The following is a 17,459-nucleotide window of genomic DNA, read 5'->3' as shown; positions in this document are numbered from 1 at the left end:
CTTGCAAAGCTGCTCTTTTCTTAGCCCTTTGGCTAGAGAGAGCAGGCTTATGTTGGGGCTTTTTTGTCTGCAGTTTCCAGGTTGCCAGCTCTTTCAGCTGCAAGTCTGGGAAATATGAGGCATCAAGAAACTTCTAGAATGTCTAATATTTTCTCCTATTTTTATACCAAGGTTTTAAAACATATATGTATTATCTTTTCCTAATGATATTAAAAGCTTATTTAAAATTGTTTTTCATTTGACTGCAATTGACACACAGTCTTATATTAGTTTTGGGTATACAACATAGTGATTCAACTTTTATATACGTTATTCTAGCTCTACAACAAATATTAGCTACCTACTGTCACCATGTAACACTATTACAGTATCATTGACTATATTCCATAGGACTTATTCCTTCCATAACTGGAAGTTTATATCTCCCACTTCCTTTACCCATTTTGTCCTTCCCTCCAGCAACCATCAATTTGTTCTCTGTATTTGAAGGTTGATTCTTTTTGTTTGTTTGCTTGTTTTTGATTCTACATTATGAATGAAATCAGATGGTATTTGTGTTTCTCAGTATTATTTCACTTAGCATAATATTCTCTAGGTCTATCCATGTTGTCACAAATGACAAAATCTCATCTGTTTTTATGACTGCATAATATTCCTGTGTGTGTGTGTGTGTGTGTGTGTGTGTGTGCGCCACATCTTTTTTATCCAGTTGTCTATTGATGGACACTTAGGTTGCTTCCATATCTTGGCTTTTATAAATAATGCTGCAATAAACAGAGGAGTGCACATACCTTTTTGAGTTAATGTTTTTGTTTTCTTTGGGTAAATAACTGATAGCAGAATTGCTGGATCATTCGGTATTTCTATTTTTAATTTTTTGAAAAACGTCCCTACTATTTTCCACTGTAGCTATACCAGTTTACATTCCTATCCACAGTGTATGAGGGTTCCTTTTTTTGATTTAGAATTTACTGACCATATATTTAAATAAATTAGATTGCATCTGTTACGCCATTCACCACCCAATCATTGTGTTTTTTGATACCCATAAAACCTCCATATACCTCTTTAATTTTAATATGTAGAAATTCTAAACAAATACTTGTTGCCCATATTTAAGTTATTTCAAAGTGTGGGTATGTACCCTCATCTGCAGCAGTGTGAAATGGTTTTCCTTTATTTGGTTCTTAATATATATGTCGAATATCATAAAAGCTTATGTTATTTTAGAAATATTTTTATGCCAGTATGTCTGTTTTGCCCATTGTCTTTAGTTTATTCACCATGAGAATCATCCATGATTCTAACCATGTATTTTATTCTGCAATTGTTAAAAAAGTTATCAAAATCACTGTGATGGTTATAATCATACTGAGTTGTAAAGCAGTGAGGCCCTAGATGATCACTTTATAAGCTAACACTGTAAGATACACACCTGATAAGCTATTTATCAGTAATGTTGGAGGAGTGAAGAACCTATAGTTGTCTACCTCTCTGCTCAATTGATTTCTCTGTGCCAGAAACATATCATATTATGTTCTTAAACATTTTCAAATTCTCAGTTCTCCTAATTTTTTCATAGAAAAGTACCATTTCCAATTTCTTAATTCTTGTAGACTGCTTATTTCTATTTTCGAATGTTTATTTATTTTGAGAGAGAGAGTGCATGTGTGTGTGAGTGGGAGGATAGGCAGAGAGAAAGGAAGAGAAAGAATCCCAAGCAGGCACTGCATTGGCAGCACGGAGCCTGATGTGTGGAGCTCTGTCTCACGAATTGTGAGATCACGACCTGAACCAAAATCAAGAGTTGGACGCTCAACTGACTGAGCCAGCCAGGTGCCCCAGACTGCTCATTCTTTTAGAAAAGTAATCAGAAATAATTTTTAAAAGTTGATTGTAAAATTACTACTTTTTAATTTTGTATATTTCTAATCCATTTTTTAATTAGAAAAAAATTGACTTTTTCTTGTTTCTATATTTGATTGTAGTATTTGAAATATATTATGGATATAGACAAATATACTAAGATAATACATATTTTTAACAGCATTCAACTATGACATCAACATTGAGGAGACTGGGTGAAGACATATTCAAAGGAGTAGTAACTAAGGGAATTCAGGATAATTCTTTAGACCATTCAGTGGAGAATAAACCAAAGACAGCTGCTTTCTTTAAGAGCTCCAATTTACCATTGAGATTTTTATCAACTTTAATTGTTCTCAAAACAGTCACTCAAGGTAAGCTTTCAAATGTGCTTATGGTATAATTTTTCATAAACAAGTAGAAGAGAATACTATATAATGAAGCAACTCTTACATAGTCAAATATGTTTTCCATTTTTAGAATGAGATTTTATAATGGTGGCACATTATAGTAAGCTTTTATTTGCTAAATTTGAGAAAATGGATTAGTCAGTTGGATTGTTGCCCCCTCCCAGAAGACTTTGTTGATTCTCTTAGATCATGTTCCCATGATAATATTATTGTATTCACCATAAAGTATTGAAATTCCTAATATGTTATTTTTTACTGGAGCATGTGTTGGCAGACTATAGCCTAGTGATCAGATCTAGCCCCACCACCTGTTGTGTAAATAAAGTTTTATTTAAACATATGCATGCTCACTTTTTACCCGTTGTCTATGACTGTTTTTGTCTTATAACAACAGAGGTGAGTAGTTGACAACAGAGACTATATGGCCCCCTAGATGCTTATATTATTATGTGGCCCTCTACAGCAAAATTTTGTCAATCCCTACACTAGTTTGTAAGTTGACTGAAGAAAAATTGCCTTGTTTACTACTGTATCCCCCTGCAACTAGCATAGTGCTTGATGTATAATAGTGAATAGGAAATTAATGGATTAAAAATAATGTTTCAATCAAAGTTGACCATTTTATATATAGTTTTGATATATAGCTGTAAGGAGTTATGTTTTTGGATTTCTAAACAGGTGATTTCTTGTTAAAGTAAGCCATACCAATATAGTCAGACATTAAGTATGCATCCTTTTATCTTTCCTATTTGTTAAATTATGTAACTCAGTGTAGGGTTTTTTTTCAGTGGGAAATGGCAATAACTTAATTTTACGACTTTATCTGAAAGTGTGTATGATTTAGTTACACCTGATTATGGACTTTTACAACAACAACAATATGAAACTATAACTATCTTCTTAATTATTTTTTCCTTATGTTTATGGTTCTCATAGTTAAACACATTGGCAACGGTTTGAAAGGTCATTTATGAGAAGGGTGTATTAGCCCAAAATAAAGTTCACCACATACCAACATACATTACAACATCATTTGATAAAATGATCACTGATAAAACTAATGCAATAGAGATAAAACAAGAGAGAATGGGTACTCTCTGTCACCTTCTGTGGAATTCAATATTGGACATGCTGACAGTCTTCAACGATCCATTAAAAAAAAGGAAAGAAATGAATATTGGAAAGGAATACAGAAAACTATTAATAGTCTTAAACTATTAATAAAAAACTATTAAATTTGTGGATACTCTCTATAAATCAAGGCCATCCAATAAGACTAGCTAAGAAATATATTGAATATAATGTGCTATGATCTGAATATTTGTGTCCCCTAGAAATTCATATGGTGAAGTACTAACCCCCAGAGTTGATGCTGTTAATAATTGGGGTCTTTAAGAGGTGCTTATTAGATCATGAGGGTAGAGCCCTTGTGAATGGAATTAGTGCCCTTATAAAAGATACTCCATGGAGATCTCTCTCTTTAGCCCCTTACATCATGTTGAGGACACAGTGAGAAAGAAGTTGTAGGCTGTGAACCAGGGAGAGGGTGTTCACCAGAAAGTGATCATACTGGCAACTTTGTCTTGTATTTCTCCACCTCCAGAACTGTAAGCAATAAAATATCTGTTATATATAAGCTCCACAGTCTGTGGTATTTGCTATAGCAGCCTGATAGAATTTGTTTCAGAAAATCAAAGAAAATTCACAAAGTCTATTGACTTTCAATAACTATCATTACCATCTATGACTATCTATGGCTATAGTATGACTACTATGAATATCACTAACAAATAGCAATAATATATTTTTTAAAAAGACTTATTAATATAAACAAAACAAAAAGTGTAAAATATGGATATATCTAGTACGGTGTCTGTAAACTTAACCCTTTGTGAAATATAATAGGGCATAAAGATATGGTAAATAATGGATGAATGAACAGGGTAATAAAGATTATAGATGAAGTTAAATGACATAAATAAGGGACTTTTATTCTTCCTTATAAATATTTTAAAAACTATAAGATACTCCAAGTGACGTAGTGTAATAATACCAATGAGAATTCAACTATAGTTTAAGTTGAGAAAGTGGTAGGAAAGGTGAAAAAACACTTGAAATGAATGTGATCATTTAAAACAAGTAAAACAGCAACATGGGTCATGGCTTGCCTGAGAAGATTTTAAAGCAACCTTGATAGAGTCCAGGAAGAAGGCAGACTAGAAAGATACTGAGCTTACCTCCTCTCGGGGATATGGCAAAGCTGCAACTACAAATAGAGCAATTCTTTCTGCAAATGGCCTGAAGACTAGGGAGAACAGCTATTCCACAGCTAAAGACACAAGGAAAAAGTCACATCAAGAAGGGTAGGAGGGACAGAGACATGGTCTGTTTAAGAACCAAATACATGCTGTGGTGGTCAAGAATCAGGAAGGACATCACAGGTGCAGAGACCTCTCTAGGAGTGAGGGGTTCGAGCCCTACATTGGCCACCCCACCCTAAGGATCTGCACTGGGAAGATGAGCCCAATAATGTCTGGCTTTGAAAAACAGTGGGTCATAACTCTAGGAGAGCTGGAGGGCTGTAGGAAATGGAGACTCTGCTCTTAAAGTACCCATGCACAGTCTCATGTAGACAAAGCATGGGGAAACAGTTTGAAAAGCACCTGGGCCATAAGTGAAGGAGATTTATTGACTAATTATAGGGCATGTGCTTGGAGGGATAGGGATCTATAGGAACTTTCTCTAGGAACAAAGTGCTGGCAGGTGCCATTTTTATTGCCCTCCTCAGTCTAGCAAGGCCTGATGCTGGCATGCCTTTTGACACTCCCTATCTACCTTAATGGCACTGCTTGCTCTCTACCAGTGTTCCCCTGTGAACATGCCCATCCCAAAGCACTTGCCCGAGCAGTCACATTTTTAAAGCGCCTCCTGCCCCTCTTCACACTAGTGGTTGGCCCCCACCAACCAGCACACCTGCAGCAATTGACAGCTGGTCCCCTCATCCAGCTGTGCCAGGGCCAGACCCTCCCACCAGTACATCCATAGTAGTCATGGCTGGGCATTGGTGGGCAGCTGGTTCAGTGGTCACCTCAACCCACCAGTTGGCACAGCATTTGCAGCCCAGTCACAACAGGTAGGTGCACATAGCCCACAAGGATACACTGCTTGAGGGTTGAGTTCTGGTGATCAGAGTACACTGATTCTGGACCCTCCAGGATGTTTTCTATGTAAAGCCATTACTTTCAAGATCAGGAGATATACTAATCTACCTAATGCATAGAAACACAGACAAAATGAGGACACAGAGGAATATGTTCAAAATGAAAGAACAAGACAAAACCTCAGAAAAAGATCTAAACAAAATAGATAATCTACCTGATAGAGTTTAAAATAATGGTCATAAAGCGGACTCCTGAACTTGGGAGAACAAACACACTAGAGGAGTCAACAGCAGATTAGAGGATGCAGAAGAACAGGGTGCCTGGGTGGCTCTTCAATCTGGGAGACAGAATAGTGGAAATCAGGCTGAACAGCAAAGAAAGAAAAGACCATAGAAAAGTAAGATAGGTTAAGTGACCTCTAGGACAACATTAAGCATACTAATAACTTCATTATAGGGGTCCTAAAGGAGAAGAGAGAGAAAGGGATAAAGAACTTACTTGAAAAAATAATAGCTGAAAACTTTCCTAACCTGGGGCGGGAAATAGACATCCAGTTCCAGGAAGCACAGAGAACCTCAAACAAGAGGAACCCAAAGGAATCCACACCAAGAAACGTAATAATTAAAATGTCAAAAATTAGAGGGTCGACTGGGAAGATGGAAGAGTAGGGGGACCCTAAGCTCGCCACATCCCCTAGATACAACTGGAGAACACATCAGCGTAAATAACCCAAAAAATGATTTGAAGACTGGCAGAACAAACTCCACAACTAAAGGTAGAAAAGAGGCCACATTAAAAAAGGTAGGAAGGCAAAGACATGGTCTGGGAGCAAAGGAGACCATGGCTGTCTATGGTGGGGAGGGAGCCAGTGGTACAGAGAAGGTTGAAAACAGACTTTTGCACTGAGGAGCCCACGAATGGGAAGGATGAATCCCCATTACATTTGCCTTTGAAAGCAAGAGGGGCCAAACTTCGTGACTTCTTACAACCAGTGAGACTTACCACCTATAATTTTCATTTTCATTTAGTTTAATTTAGTTTAATTTAATTTAATTTTTTGAGAGAGAGAACAAGCTGGGGAGGGGCAGAGAGAGAGACAGAGAGGGAGGGAGGGAGGGAGGGAGGGAGGGAGGGAGGGAATGAATCCCAAGCAGGCTCCGCACTGTCAGCACAGAGCCCACTGAGGGGCTTGAACTCACGAACCTTGAGATAATGACCTGAGCTGAAATCAAGAGTCAGCTGCTTAACTGACTGAGTCACCCAGGTGCCCTTTAACACCTGGAATTTTAAAAATCAGCATCTCAGCTCTGGGGGAGCCTTGAGGGCATTAGGAAGTAGAGTCTACCATTAACGTGACAGCAGGACAGACAGCTGGTGTAAATAACAGCATAGAACCATCAGTTTGAAAAACTCCAGGGGCAGATGGGAGGGAGAGTGATTTGCTCATCTTCAAGCATGGCTTGGAGAGACGGGGATCATGGGGAGACCTCTCCAGGAGCAAAGAAGCTGGCAGGCACATTTCCCTCCTGCATTAAAAAAAAAAAAAAAACAAAAAAAAAACCAGCCATCTGCCAAAACCAGTGCAGTGCCGACACTTTTTACCTAACTTGTTACACCAAGCCTGTGGCCTCCCACTTTGGTGGATCCACTCTTCCGAGTCACACTTGCCTTAGTTTGCTGCAGTCCCTCCCCCCCCCAGAAGACCAGTACAAACCCTGCCAACACATCTCCTAACCTACATGTCTGAAGGACCTCAGTTCCACTGGTGGCAGGGGCAGGTCTCGTTTCTCACGCAAACCACTGCACACGTTAAAATGCTCCCCACCCCCACTGGGGACCAAACACTGCACACAGTAGGCAAAGAGTCTCTACAGACAACTGGACTGAAGTAAAAAACAAACAAACAAACAAACAAACAAAAAAACTAACACTCAACAGCAGAGCACATGCAACACACATAGGACACACTCCCTGAGTGCCAGGCCCTGGGGAACAGGGGATACAAGACACTATATCACCTCTTCTTTATAAGACTGCTATCGTCAAGAGCAAGAGAAGTAGCTGCCTTTCCTAACACAAAGAAACAGACAAAGAGACAAAATGAGGAGATAGAGAAATATGTCTCAAATGAAAGAACGGGACTAAACCACAGCAAGACGCCTAAGTGAAATGGATGTAAGTAATATGCCTAATAGAAAATTTAAAGTAATGATCATAAAGATACTCACTGGACTTGAGAAAAAAATGGAGGTAAAAACAAAAAAAAAATGTAGAAATTAAAAATTAAAAAAAAGTGTAAGACATCTTAACACAGACATAAAAATGAATCAGAGATCAAGAACACAATAATGAACAAGCACAAAGTGAAATTAAGAAAACAGTCCCATTTGCAGTTGCACCAAAACCAGTAAAATATTTAGGAATAAACTTAACCAAAGAGGTGAAAGACCTGTACTCTGAAAAGATTTCAAACTTGATTACAAAACTGTTGTTATCAAAACAGACTGGTATTGGCACAAAAATAGACACACAGATCAATGGAACAGAATAGAGAGCCCAGAAATAAACCCACATTTACATAGTCAATTAATCTGTGACAGAGGAGGCAAGAATATATAATGGTGGAAATGACAGTCTCTTCAATGAATGGTGCTTGGAAAATTGGACCAGTTTACTATACCATATAAAACAAATAAATTCAGAATGGATTAAAGACTTAAATGTAAGACCTGAAATCATAAAACTAAAAGAATAAACTCCTGGATAATAGTCTGACCAATATGTTTTTGAATATGCCTCCTCAGGCAAGGGTAACAAAAGCAAAAACAAACAATTGAGACTACATCAAAACTAAAAAGTTTTTGCATAGTGAAGGAAACCATTCACAGAATGAAAAGACAGCCTTCTGAACTGGAGAAGATACTTGCAAATGATCTATCTGATAAGGGATTAATATCCAAAATATATATGGGACTTAGTATAACTCAACACCAAAAAAAAAAAAAAAAAAAAAATCCAATTAAAAAGCAGGCTGAGAACGGGAACAGACATTTTTCCAAAGAAGACATATACATGGTCAACAGACACATGAAAAGATGTTCAGCATCAGGGAAATGCAAATCAAAACCGTAGTGAGATGATATCATCTCACACCAGTCAGAATGTCTGTTATCAAAAAGACAAGTGGGGTACCTGGGTGGCTCAGTCAGTTAAGTATCCCACTGTATCTTAGCTCAGGTCTTGATATCAGGGTTGTGAGTTCAAGCCCCACATTGGGCTCCACACTGGACATGAAACCTACTTTTAAAAAAAAAAAGACAAGACATAGTAAGTGTTGGTGAGGATGTGGAGAAAAGGCAACACTGGTATGCTGTTGGTGGGAATGTAGATTGATGCAGTCACTATGTAAAACAGTGTGGAGGTTCCTCAAAAAATTAAAACTAGAACTACCATATGACCCAGCAATTCCACTTTGGGGCATTTACCTGAAAAAAAAAAAAAAAGACAGTAGTTTGAAAATATATGTGGACTCCTGTCTACTAACTGCAGCATTATTTGCAATAACCAAGATAAGGAAGCAACCTTAGTGTTCATTGATACATGAATTGGTAGGAGGATGTGGTGCCCGTGCGTGCACACACACACCACACACACACACACACACACAGAGGAATATCCCTCAGCCATAAAAAAACAATGAAATCTTTATATTTTTGGTGACATGGATAGACCTAGGGGGTATTATGCTAAGTGAAACAAGTCAGAGAAAGACAAATACTACATGTGTTCACTTCTACATGGAATCTAAAAAACTAAATAAATGAATAAACGAAACAGAAACAGACTTACAGAGAACAAATTGGTGGTTGCCAGAGAGGGATGGAGGAAACAGGTGAAGGGGACTAAGAGGTACAGACTTCTAGTTAAAAAAATAAGTCATGAGAATGTAAAGTACAGCATAGGGAATACAGTCCATAATATTTTAATAACTTTGGTGACAGATGGTATCTAAATATCATTGTGAGCATTTTGTAGTGTATTTAAATGTCAAATAACTATTTTGTACAGCTGAAACTAATGTAACATTATATGTCAACTATATTTTGGAAAAAATAAATTTTAGTTAAAACAATCATGATAGATTATAAAAAGGAGTAATTTTAACTTAAAACCTCAAAATAGGGCAATAGGAATGAAATGACACAATTAGTGAATTTGGTGACTTCCTTGTGCAAGTCACTTTTTTAAGAAAATGGAATCGTAAGTGCTTTCAAAGTCACTAGAGTCTGGTGGCTAAGTAGATTATAAATATTTAATTCTGCTTCATCTTATAATTTCCACACAGATGTTTAAATAATGTGCTCCTGTTTAAAAGAGAGATGATAAATTACTTTTGGTGGTATGATTGAGGGGATCAGGAGACGATATAGTATAAGCAGTTAGCATTTGAACTGGACTGTCAGGGGTGTGTAGGATTTCATAGGCAGAAAATAAAGAGAAAGACCTTTCCTAAGGGAACAGTATGAGCCAGTGCTTGAAACTGTGGAAAAGCATGACATACAAGGAGACCAGTGAGTTATTTCAACAGGAAAACATTTGTTGGGGTCACAGCTGTTCTGAAATGGTGTTATATCAACCTCTTAAAACATTACTTTTGGTTTACCTTCTTTGAAAAACATACAGAGATTATACCATGTTTTTCTACATGGTTAACCATTTTTAGTTAACAGTGTGTTTATAATTCATTCATACTGGCACAATATGTGGTGAATTTTAAGCTTTGTGTGTTACTTGGTAATAAAATTTCTAGCCAGAATTCACATTATGGTATCTCTTGTCCATCCTTGTCACCTCATAACTGTCTTGTTTGTTTTTGTTACGAGTTTTGTCCAATTTCTAAGCTAATAACTTCTGAAAAGTGTGTATATTTTTAAGTATAATCTTTAGTATATAAAATGAAAGTTGAAAAATTAGACAAAACTCCCTATTAATTTATTTTAAGAAACTAAGAACTGTAAAGTTTATTATCTTTCATCTAAATGTGTGAATACACAACTTATGCTGTTTAATTTGAAAAATTATTTGTTTAGGTGTTTTTTCTGATTCTGAAATGGTTTAAAAAAATTTTTTAAAGAAATATCTGAGAAATCACTGAGAATTCACTTAGAAATACATCTTAAAGCTGTTTTTAAGAATCCCATAGGAGATTCCAGAAGTATTTGTATATAAATTGATGATTGAAAATAATCTGTTAGGTCTAATTTGGCATCAGACAAGATTTGAGAGCTGGAATCAAAATTCAAAAATCAGTTAAGTCATTACAAAACAAGCAGAATGAGTATGATTAACTGAAAATAAGTTGGGTATGTTATTAAAAATCTAATCAATAGCTCAGTTGGTTGAGCATCCGACTTCGGCTCAGGTCATGATCTCACAGCTTGTGAGTTCGAGCCCTGCATTGGGCTCTGTGCTGACAGCTTAGAGCCTGGAGCCTGCTTCAGATTCTGTGTCTCCCTCTCTCTCTGCCCCTAACCCACTTGCATTCTGTCTCTGTCTCTCTCAAAAATAAATAAACTTTTTTAAAAAAGTTATATATTGCCTTATGGTGTATAAAACTTACCACCCATGATTCTCTCCTAATTTTGATTGACAAAGCACATAAAGCAACAAATATGTTTTCCTAAAGTTGTAAAACTATCCCTAATTTTCCATTTGTGACAAACACATCTGGGGTTAGTTTTTGTTCAATTCACTTTTTTTCTATAGCAATTTATTTCTTTTTTAATAGAAGTGTTTATGGCAAAATATTAAGAGCTGCTAGGTCTATGTGGAAATACAACATGTGCGTCTTTTTTTTTTTTTTTTTATGTTTATCTTTGAGAGAGAGAGAAAGAGAGAGTGAGTACATGAGCTAGGGAGGGGCAGAGGAGGAGACAGAAGATCTGAAGCAGTCTCAGCGCTGACAGCAGAGAGCCCAGTGTGGGGCTTGAACCCATAACCATGAGATCATGACTTGAGCCAAAGTCAGACGCTGAGCCACCCAGGTGACCCAACATACGCATCTTTTATACCATTTTTCTAGGTGTATAGTTCAGAATTCATTTTTTGAAATTAAAAATTATTTTTCCAGTGGAAGCTTTGAGAGACTTAAGAACTGTGCGAACTTCCATAGGAAGTAGAGTGAGAACCTAGAGAGGGCCCCAGATACTTCGATTATTACTTTAAAAGACATCTGCATGTTTTCCTAGAACATCATAGCAGTCTGTGTCATGGAAAAGCAGCTCTGTGGGTTAAATAATAGATGTGACTCAAAAAACAGAGAGTTGTGGTCTGTAGTTAAAAACCTTTGAGAAATTTGAGGATAACTAAAGTTTAATAATGCCAATACTTTAATTTCATTACCAGTGGGCTTTATGAATCACTAAAACTCAAATATACTATATGCAATATTTCCCAAACTTATTTAATCTCCAAATCCTTTCGGAAGAGTGATATATAGCACTAATTTTCTGAGAACAACTTGGGAAACACTGTCCTACAGTTTATAAAGCACCAGTGTAATGCCTTATGAAGGTTAACATTATCCTGAAGAACACTTTCAAGGAGAGAAAATTAATGTTAAGAAAAGTGAGTGGCTGAAAGGTGAAATTCACATCGGTATCCTATTCTAGAGCTGATGAACTATTTCTTTTTGATCTTGTGGTTTTTGTCTTCATTGTCTGGTGCTCTACAAGTTCAGTAGGCTGAGGGTTGAAAGGCAGCTGGTGGATCAGCAAAGCAAGCCAGGTAGAAGAACCAGAAAAGGAAAGAGATGACATGTATTAAATACAATTAGGAGAAATGATTATAAGTATAGAGCAAAATAAAAGATATACCTGTCTTATGGTGTGCTACAGCAAACTTTGGGAGAACTAAAAATTTACACATAGGAAAAACTTAGAATACTTGTCTTAACTCTGGTAAGAAGATTATTTGCTATTTATAAAAGAAAAGTATCCCTTACAAGATTGATAAATTTAGTATAAAAAGTAAAGACAAAAATAGATAAATGTGTTGGTTAATATACATAATAATAAATACTTGGTACCCAAATATATATAGATCTGTAAGATACTTGGTTTCCATTGACTGGATAGTGCAAATATATTGTTCAAAAAGATAATAATACTGGGTGTGATTAACCCTATAATGCTAAGCCCTTTATAGATTGTCTCTGAATATTATTGTTCCCATATTAGTTGTTACTAGTTTATAGAGGTTAGATAATTGTGTCACGGCCACACAGCCAGTATTTGACAGTCTGGTTCAGCTCACCTCTCTCCATTTCTAGAGCCCACCCTCTTGACCCTTTGTGTGACTTCCTAAGATCAAGTGCTCCTGAGACAATCAAAGAAATAATAATACTTACATAGCACTTACTATGTTACAGGCTAAGCACTTTACATATAGTAACTCATTTAATCCTTATAACAAGGTTATGAGATGGTCAGTATTAACATCTCAATTTTATAAATGAGAAAATTGAGACATAAAGAGGGTAAGTCTGCATTCTTACTCACTGTGCTACACTGATTCTCTGAAATAAAATATAACTGTAAGATATAACCTCTCCATTACACTCAGAAAAATAAAATGATTGAATATAATGTATTGCTGAGAAGAAATAGGTACAATTTTAGTCATTGCCAGCTAAAAGTATACTGGTAAAATGCATGTATATTTGACTTTAATAATACAGTATTTCAATATGCAGCACTTCAAATTACAATACAATAGTTCACTTGTAAGATTAATATGTAATATTTATATAAATATTACAATTTAAATATAAAATCAAAACTGTCTTGAGAAATATGGGTTTTTTAAGTTTTTATTTTTTTTATATAATTTTTTAAAGTTTATTATTTTTTAATCTTCATTTTTGAGAGAGAGAGAGAGAGAGAGAGAAACACAGAGCACGAGCAGGGGAGAGGCAGAGAGAGAGGGAGACACAGAATCTGAAGCAGGCTACAGTCTTTGAGCTGTCAGTACAGAGCCCAATGTGGGGCTTAAACTCATGAACCACAAGATCATGACCTGAGCTGGAGTCGGATGCTTAACCAACTGAGCCACCCAGGTGCCCGTTAAGTTAATTTTTGGGAGAGAGCACAAGCTGGGGAGGGACAGATAGAAAGGGAGACAGAATCTGAAGCAGGCTATAGGGTCTGAGCTGTCAGCACAGAGCCTGATGCAGGACTCAAACCCACCAACCGGAAGACCATGACCTGAGCTGAATTTGGATGCTTAACCAACTGAGCCACCCAGGCGCCCCTAACTTTTTATTTTAATTCCAGTTAGTTAAAATACAGTGTTCTATTAGTTTCAGGTGTACAATACAGTGATTCAACACTTCCATACATCACCCAGTGCTCAAAAGACAAGTGCACTCCTTAATCCTCATCACCTATTTCACCTATCCCCCCACCCACCTCCCCTTTGGTAACCATCAGTTTGTTCTCTATAGTTAAGAGTCGAAACAGGTACAATTTTGATTGTATTGTAACTTAACCATTTCTGAAGTGCATTCTGCTTATAGGAGTCACCAAAATGTATCATAACCTTTAATAAGATTTACTGCAAGGAAATAATTCAAAAGGGAAAAAAGTTCAAAGGGGTTAATGTGCTGTTTGTAATAATGATAAAGGATAAATAATTGACAAATCCACAATTAAAGTAGTGAAGGACATGAGTTCTTGTACCGTTGTTGGCATTTTTGTAATCATTCATTTTTTTCAATTTTTTTCCTAGCAGTAACCTTAGGAAATAGAGAGTATTGTCATTTTTACAGAAGAGCAAATGGAGGGTCAGGCACTTGTAAGGGACCCAGATCTTTTCTTGACCCTAAGTAATCAGGCCTTTAACAATATCATCATGAGGACAGTAGAATGTTGTGTGTCATTAACAGATTTAAGTATGCAGATGTGGGAATCAATGTAAAACATTTTAATTAATAAAACTTGCGGTACACATTAATTTCATCAGTATAAAGATAAGAGAACTGAAAGCGGTAGTAAGAATCTTACCTGATAGTTAAGCATCCAGCTTTGGCTCAGGTCAGGATCTTCATGGTTTCAAGCCCTGCATTGGGCTCTGTGCTGACAGCTCAGAGCCTGAAGCCTGCTTTAGATTCTGGGTCTCCCTCTCTTTCCCCCTCCCCCGCTCTCACTCTGTCTCTCTCTGTTTCTCTTTCTCTCTCTCTCAAAAGTAAACATTTAAAAAACATATATAAAAAAAGAATCTTACCTGATAGAACTATTTTAGGGACAAATTTCTGGTCTTACTAATTAAATATACTCTCTCTTCTCTTTAGTTGTGTGCATCAGAGCTAGTTCTGCTGTACTGCCCTTCTCAACACTTGGCAGATTTATATATTATGCATATTTATTATACTTATGCAGATTTATATATTTATAAACTATTTAGTTATTTATACTTTAGGCCCAAAGAAATGTAAGGCATTATGGCCATTCTCAGATAACAGGAACAGTGTAGTAGTTAAGAACTTCAGTTTTGCAGTCAGATAACTAACATTTGGGTCTCAGTCCCATCACCAGCTATGTGACATTGGGCATGTCCCTTTTCTGTGTTTCACCACAATTTTTTGAAGAACAAATGAGAATTAATATGAAGGTTTAGTAAAGAGTCTGGCATATAGTAAGTGCTAGCTGCTATCATCATCATAAACATTTTTGTTTAACATCTAAGAGTTGGTTTTACTTGAGATCAGAATTGAGGTCTGTTAGACTGCATTAGGTTTCTGTTGGTTCATAATAAACCACCAAATACTTAGTTGCTTACTTAAAACAACAACCATCTTTGGTACAATTGATAACTCAAATTTCTTTAAATACTCTTAAAGTTAATTTTTTCTTGATTTTAGACAATCTTCACTATTAGGGAAATTAAAATAAGAATTTAATTTTCACTTAAGGCAACTTAAAAAATATAACCAAATAGGAGCGCCTGGGTGACTCTTTGGTTAAGTGTCCAACTTTGGCTCGGGTTATGCTCTCTCGGCTTGTGAGTTTGAGCCATGCCCCTGCTCACACTCTGTCTTTCTCTCCTTCGAAAATAAATAAACATTTAAAAAATTTTTTTTAAATATAACCAAATACCATTCCTCTCCCCAAATTCAATAAAGGACAATTTTTTAAGTTTACAAATTTGCTGCATCATGTAGCATTTAGCCTATTTAATCTCAGATGATGTATTAATTAGAAGTGAAGTCTGTGTCAAATACAGTAGGTGGCACTATGATAAAAACTTCTGTTTTTGTGAAGAATTGAGGTCAGGATTCATCTGTACTCTTCTGCCTGAGTTTTTGCTAAATAATGGTAGGTTTCTAAATAAGACAAATATGAACAGAATCTAGCAACTTTGCTTAACCTAAATACACATTAATTTGCAGTGTTTTATTTTGTTAAATTACAAAAATTAAGTACAATAATGGCAGTGTTCCTTGAATTAAATTCTACTGAAAGGAAGAATAGAGTGTACTATAAATTGATCTAGAGGCACAGATTTTAATTTCTCAAAATTCTTTCATATGTATTTTAATGTGTATGTATTTCAATTCTTTCATAGGTATTTCATACAGGTTATCCTCAGCTTCTTATTCTTAATAATTAGGATCTTAAATTACATCTTTAGTGTATGTAAACTGATGCAGCAAATATGAAATGTAACACATCAGCCAGAAGACAGTAAATTTTTTTAAATGTTTATCTCTGAGAGAGAGAAAAAAAAGAATAAGTGGGGGAGGGACAGAGCGAGGGGGACAGAGGATCTAAAGCGAGCTCTGAGCTGACAGCAGCGAGCTCTATGTGGGGCTTGCACTCAAAACCACCAGGTCATGATCTGAGCCAAAGTCAGATGTTCAACCAACTAAGCTACCCAGGTGCCCCGAAGACAGTAAATTTTAATGGATAGATTCTGTCATATTTTCTGTTCATATTTTCAAAGTACTCTTGAGCCTTCTTTAAACAAATCTCAGGAGAAAACTCACTAGTATTTGAACAGCATGAACAGTTTTTTTTTTTTTCTTTCAATAGTATATTAAGTTTAGGAAACTGAAATATTCTTATACATTTAAAAGTGCAATGTAAAATTGTTGTAAGAGTACTGATTGGGTTGTTTGGTGTATTGAAGTATAACAATATAAGTATCTTACTATCTCATTTGCATTGATTCTGGTTAAATTAGTCTCAGTTCTGGCTTTGCAAGCTTCCCAGTCATCTGTAGAACATCTTTAGGAGAGTTCCAGGGAGTCTGATCCAGTGGGTGTCATCATAATATTGGCCTTGAGAAAACTTTACTGTGTTAATGGCAGGTATATCACAAAAAAGTAAAACACCAAAGCATATTCAGTCTTCTGAAGTCTTTCAGTGGCTGTTTAATCTTTATTAAGAGACAAAAATAGACCTTTAAAAGTTTGCATAAAGTTACATTTTGAAGTAAGTAAATACATAGCGATAAAAACCACAATCTCTAGGGGCACTTGGGTGGCTAGTCGGTTGAATGTCCAACTTCGGATCAGGTCATGATCTCACAGGTTGTGAGTTTGAGCCCCACATAGGGCTCTGTTTTAAGATTTGGAAGCATATGGTAGTTATCAGATATTGAAAATAAACATTACTTGTGGTGTTTACTATTAAACATCAGCTGTTATAATAAAAAGAAATAGATATTATTATTAATTCGGTGTTAAAATATGAAGGAAATTTGCCCTATCATAGTGTAATTCCTCTTTTTTCTTCCTTTGAAGCATTTGAATCCTAACAGATTCTAAATTTAGCAGCAATCTCTGGTCATTTAATTATTGTTACCCTTTTTTTTTTTTTTTTTTCAAATATCCATTTTCTTTCTTTTTTTTTTTTTTTTTGTAATTTATTGTCAAATTGGTTTCTATACAACACTCAGTGCTCATCCCAAAAGGTGCCCTCCTCAGTACCCATCACACACCGTCCCCTCCCTCCCACCCCCC

At 36.1% G+C, this 17,459-nt stretch overlaps 1 protein-coding gene across 7 annotated transcripts in view; it reads left to right on the top strand.

The window, feature by feature from the left end:
• CCDC138 (coiled-coil domain containing 138) overlaps positions 1–17,459 on the top strand; it is a 138,132-nt gene that overhangs the window by 70,754 nt on the left and 49,919 nt on the right. For 6 of the 7 annotated variants that reach the window (XM_045443732.1, XM_045443733.1, XM_045443730.1 and 3 more), the window contains one exon: positions 2,048–2,240. The exons of the other annotated variant lie outside the window; for it this stretch is intronic. In XM_045443732.1, coding sequence (XP_045299688.1) covers positions 2,048–2,240 — 193 coding nt within the window. The remainder of the gene's footprint in view (positions 1–2,047; positions 2,241–17,459) is intronic. 7 annotated transcript variants of the gene reach the window in all.

Source organism: Leopardus geoffroyi, chromosome A3, assembly GCF_018350155.1.
Source record: "Leopardus geoffroyi isolate Oge1 chromosome A3, O.geoffroyi_Oge1_pat1.0, whole genome shotgun sequence".
Classification (NCBI taxonomy): Eukaryota; Metazoa; Chordata; class Mammalia; order Carnivora; family Felidae; genus Leopardus; species Leopardus geoffroyi.
Note: the sequence above shows the minus strand (reverse complement) of the source record. Positions and strands in the feature narration are given on the sequence as shown.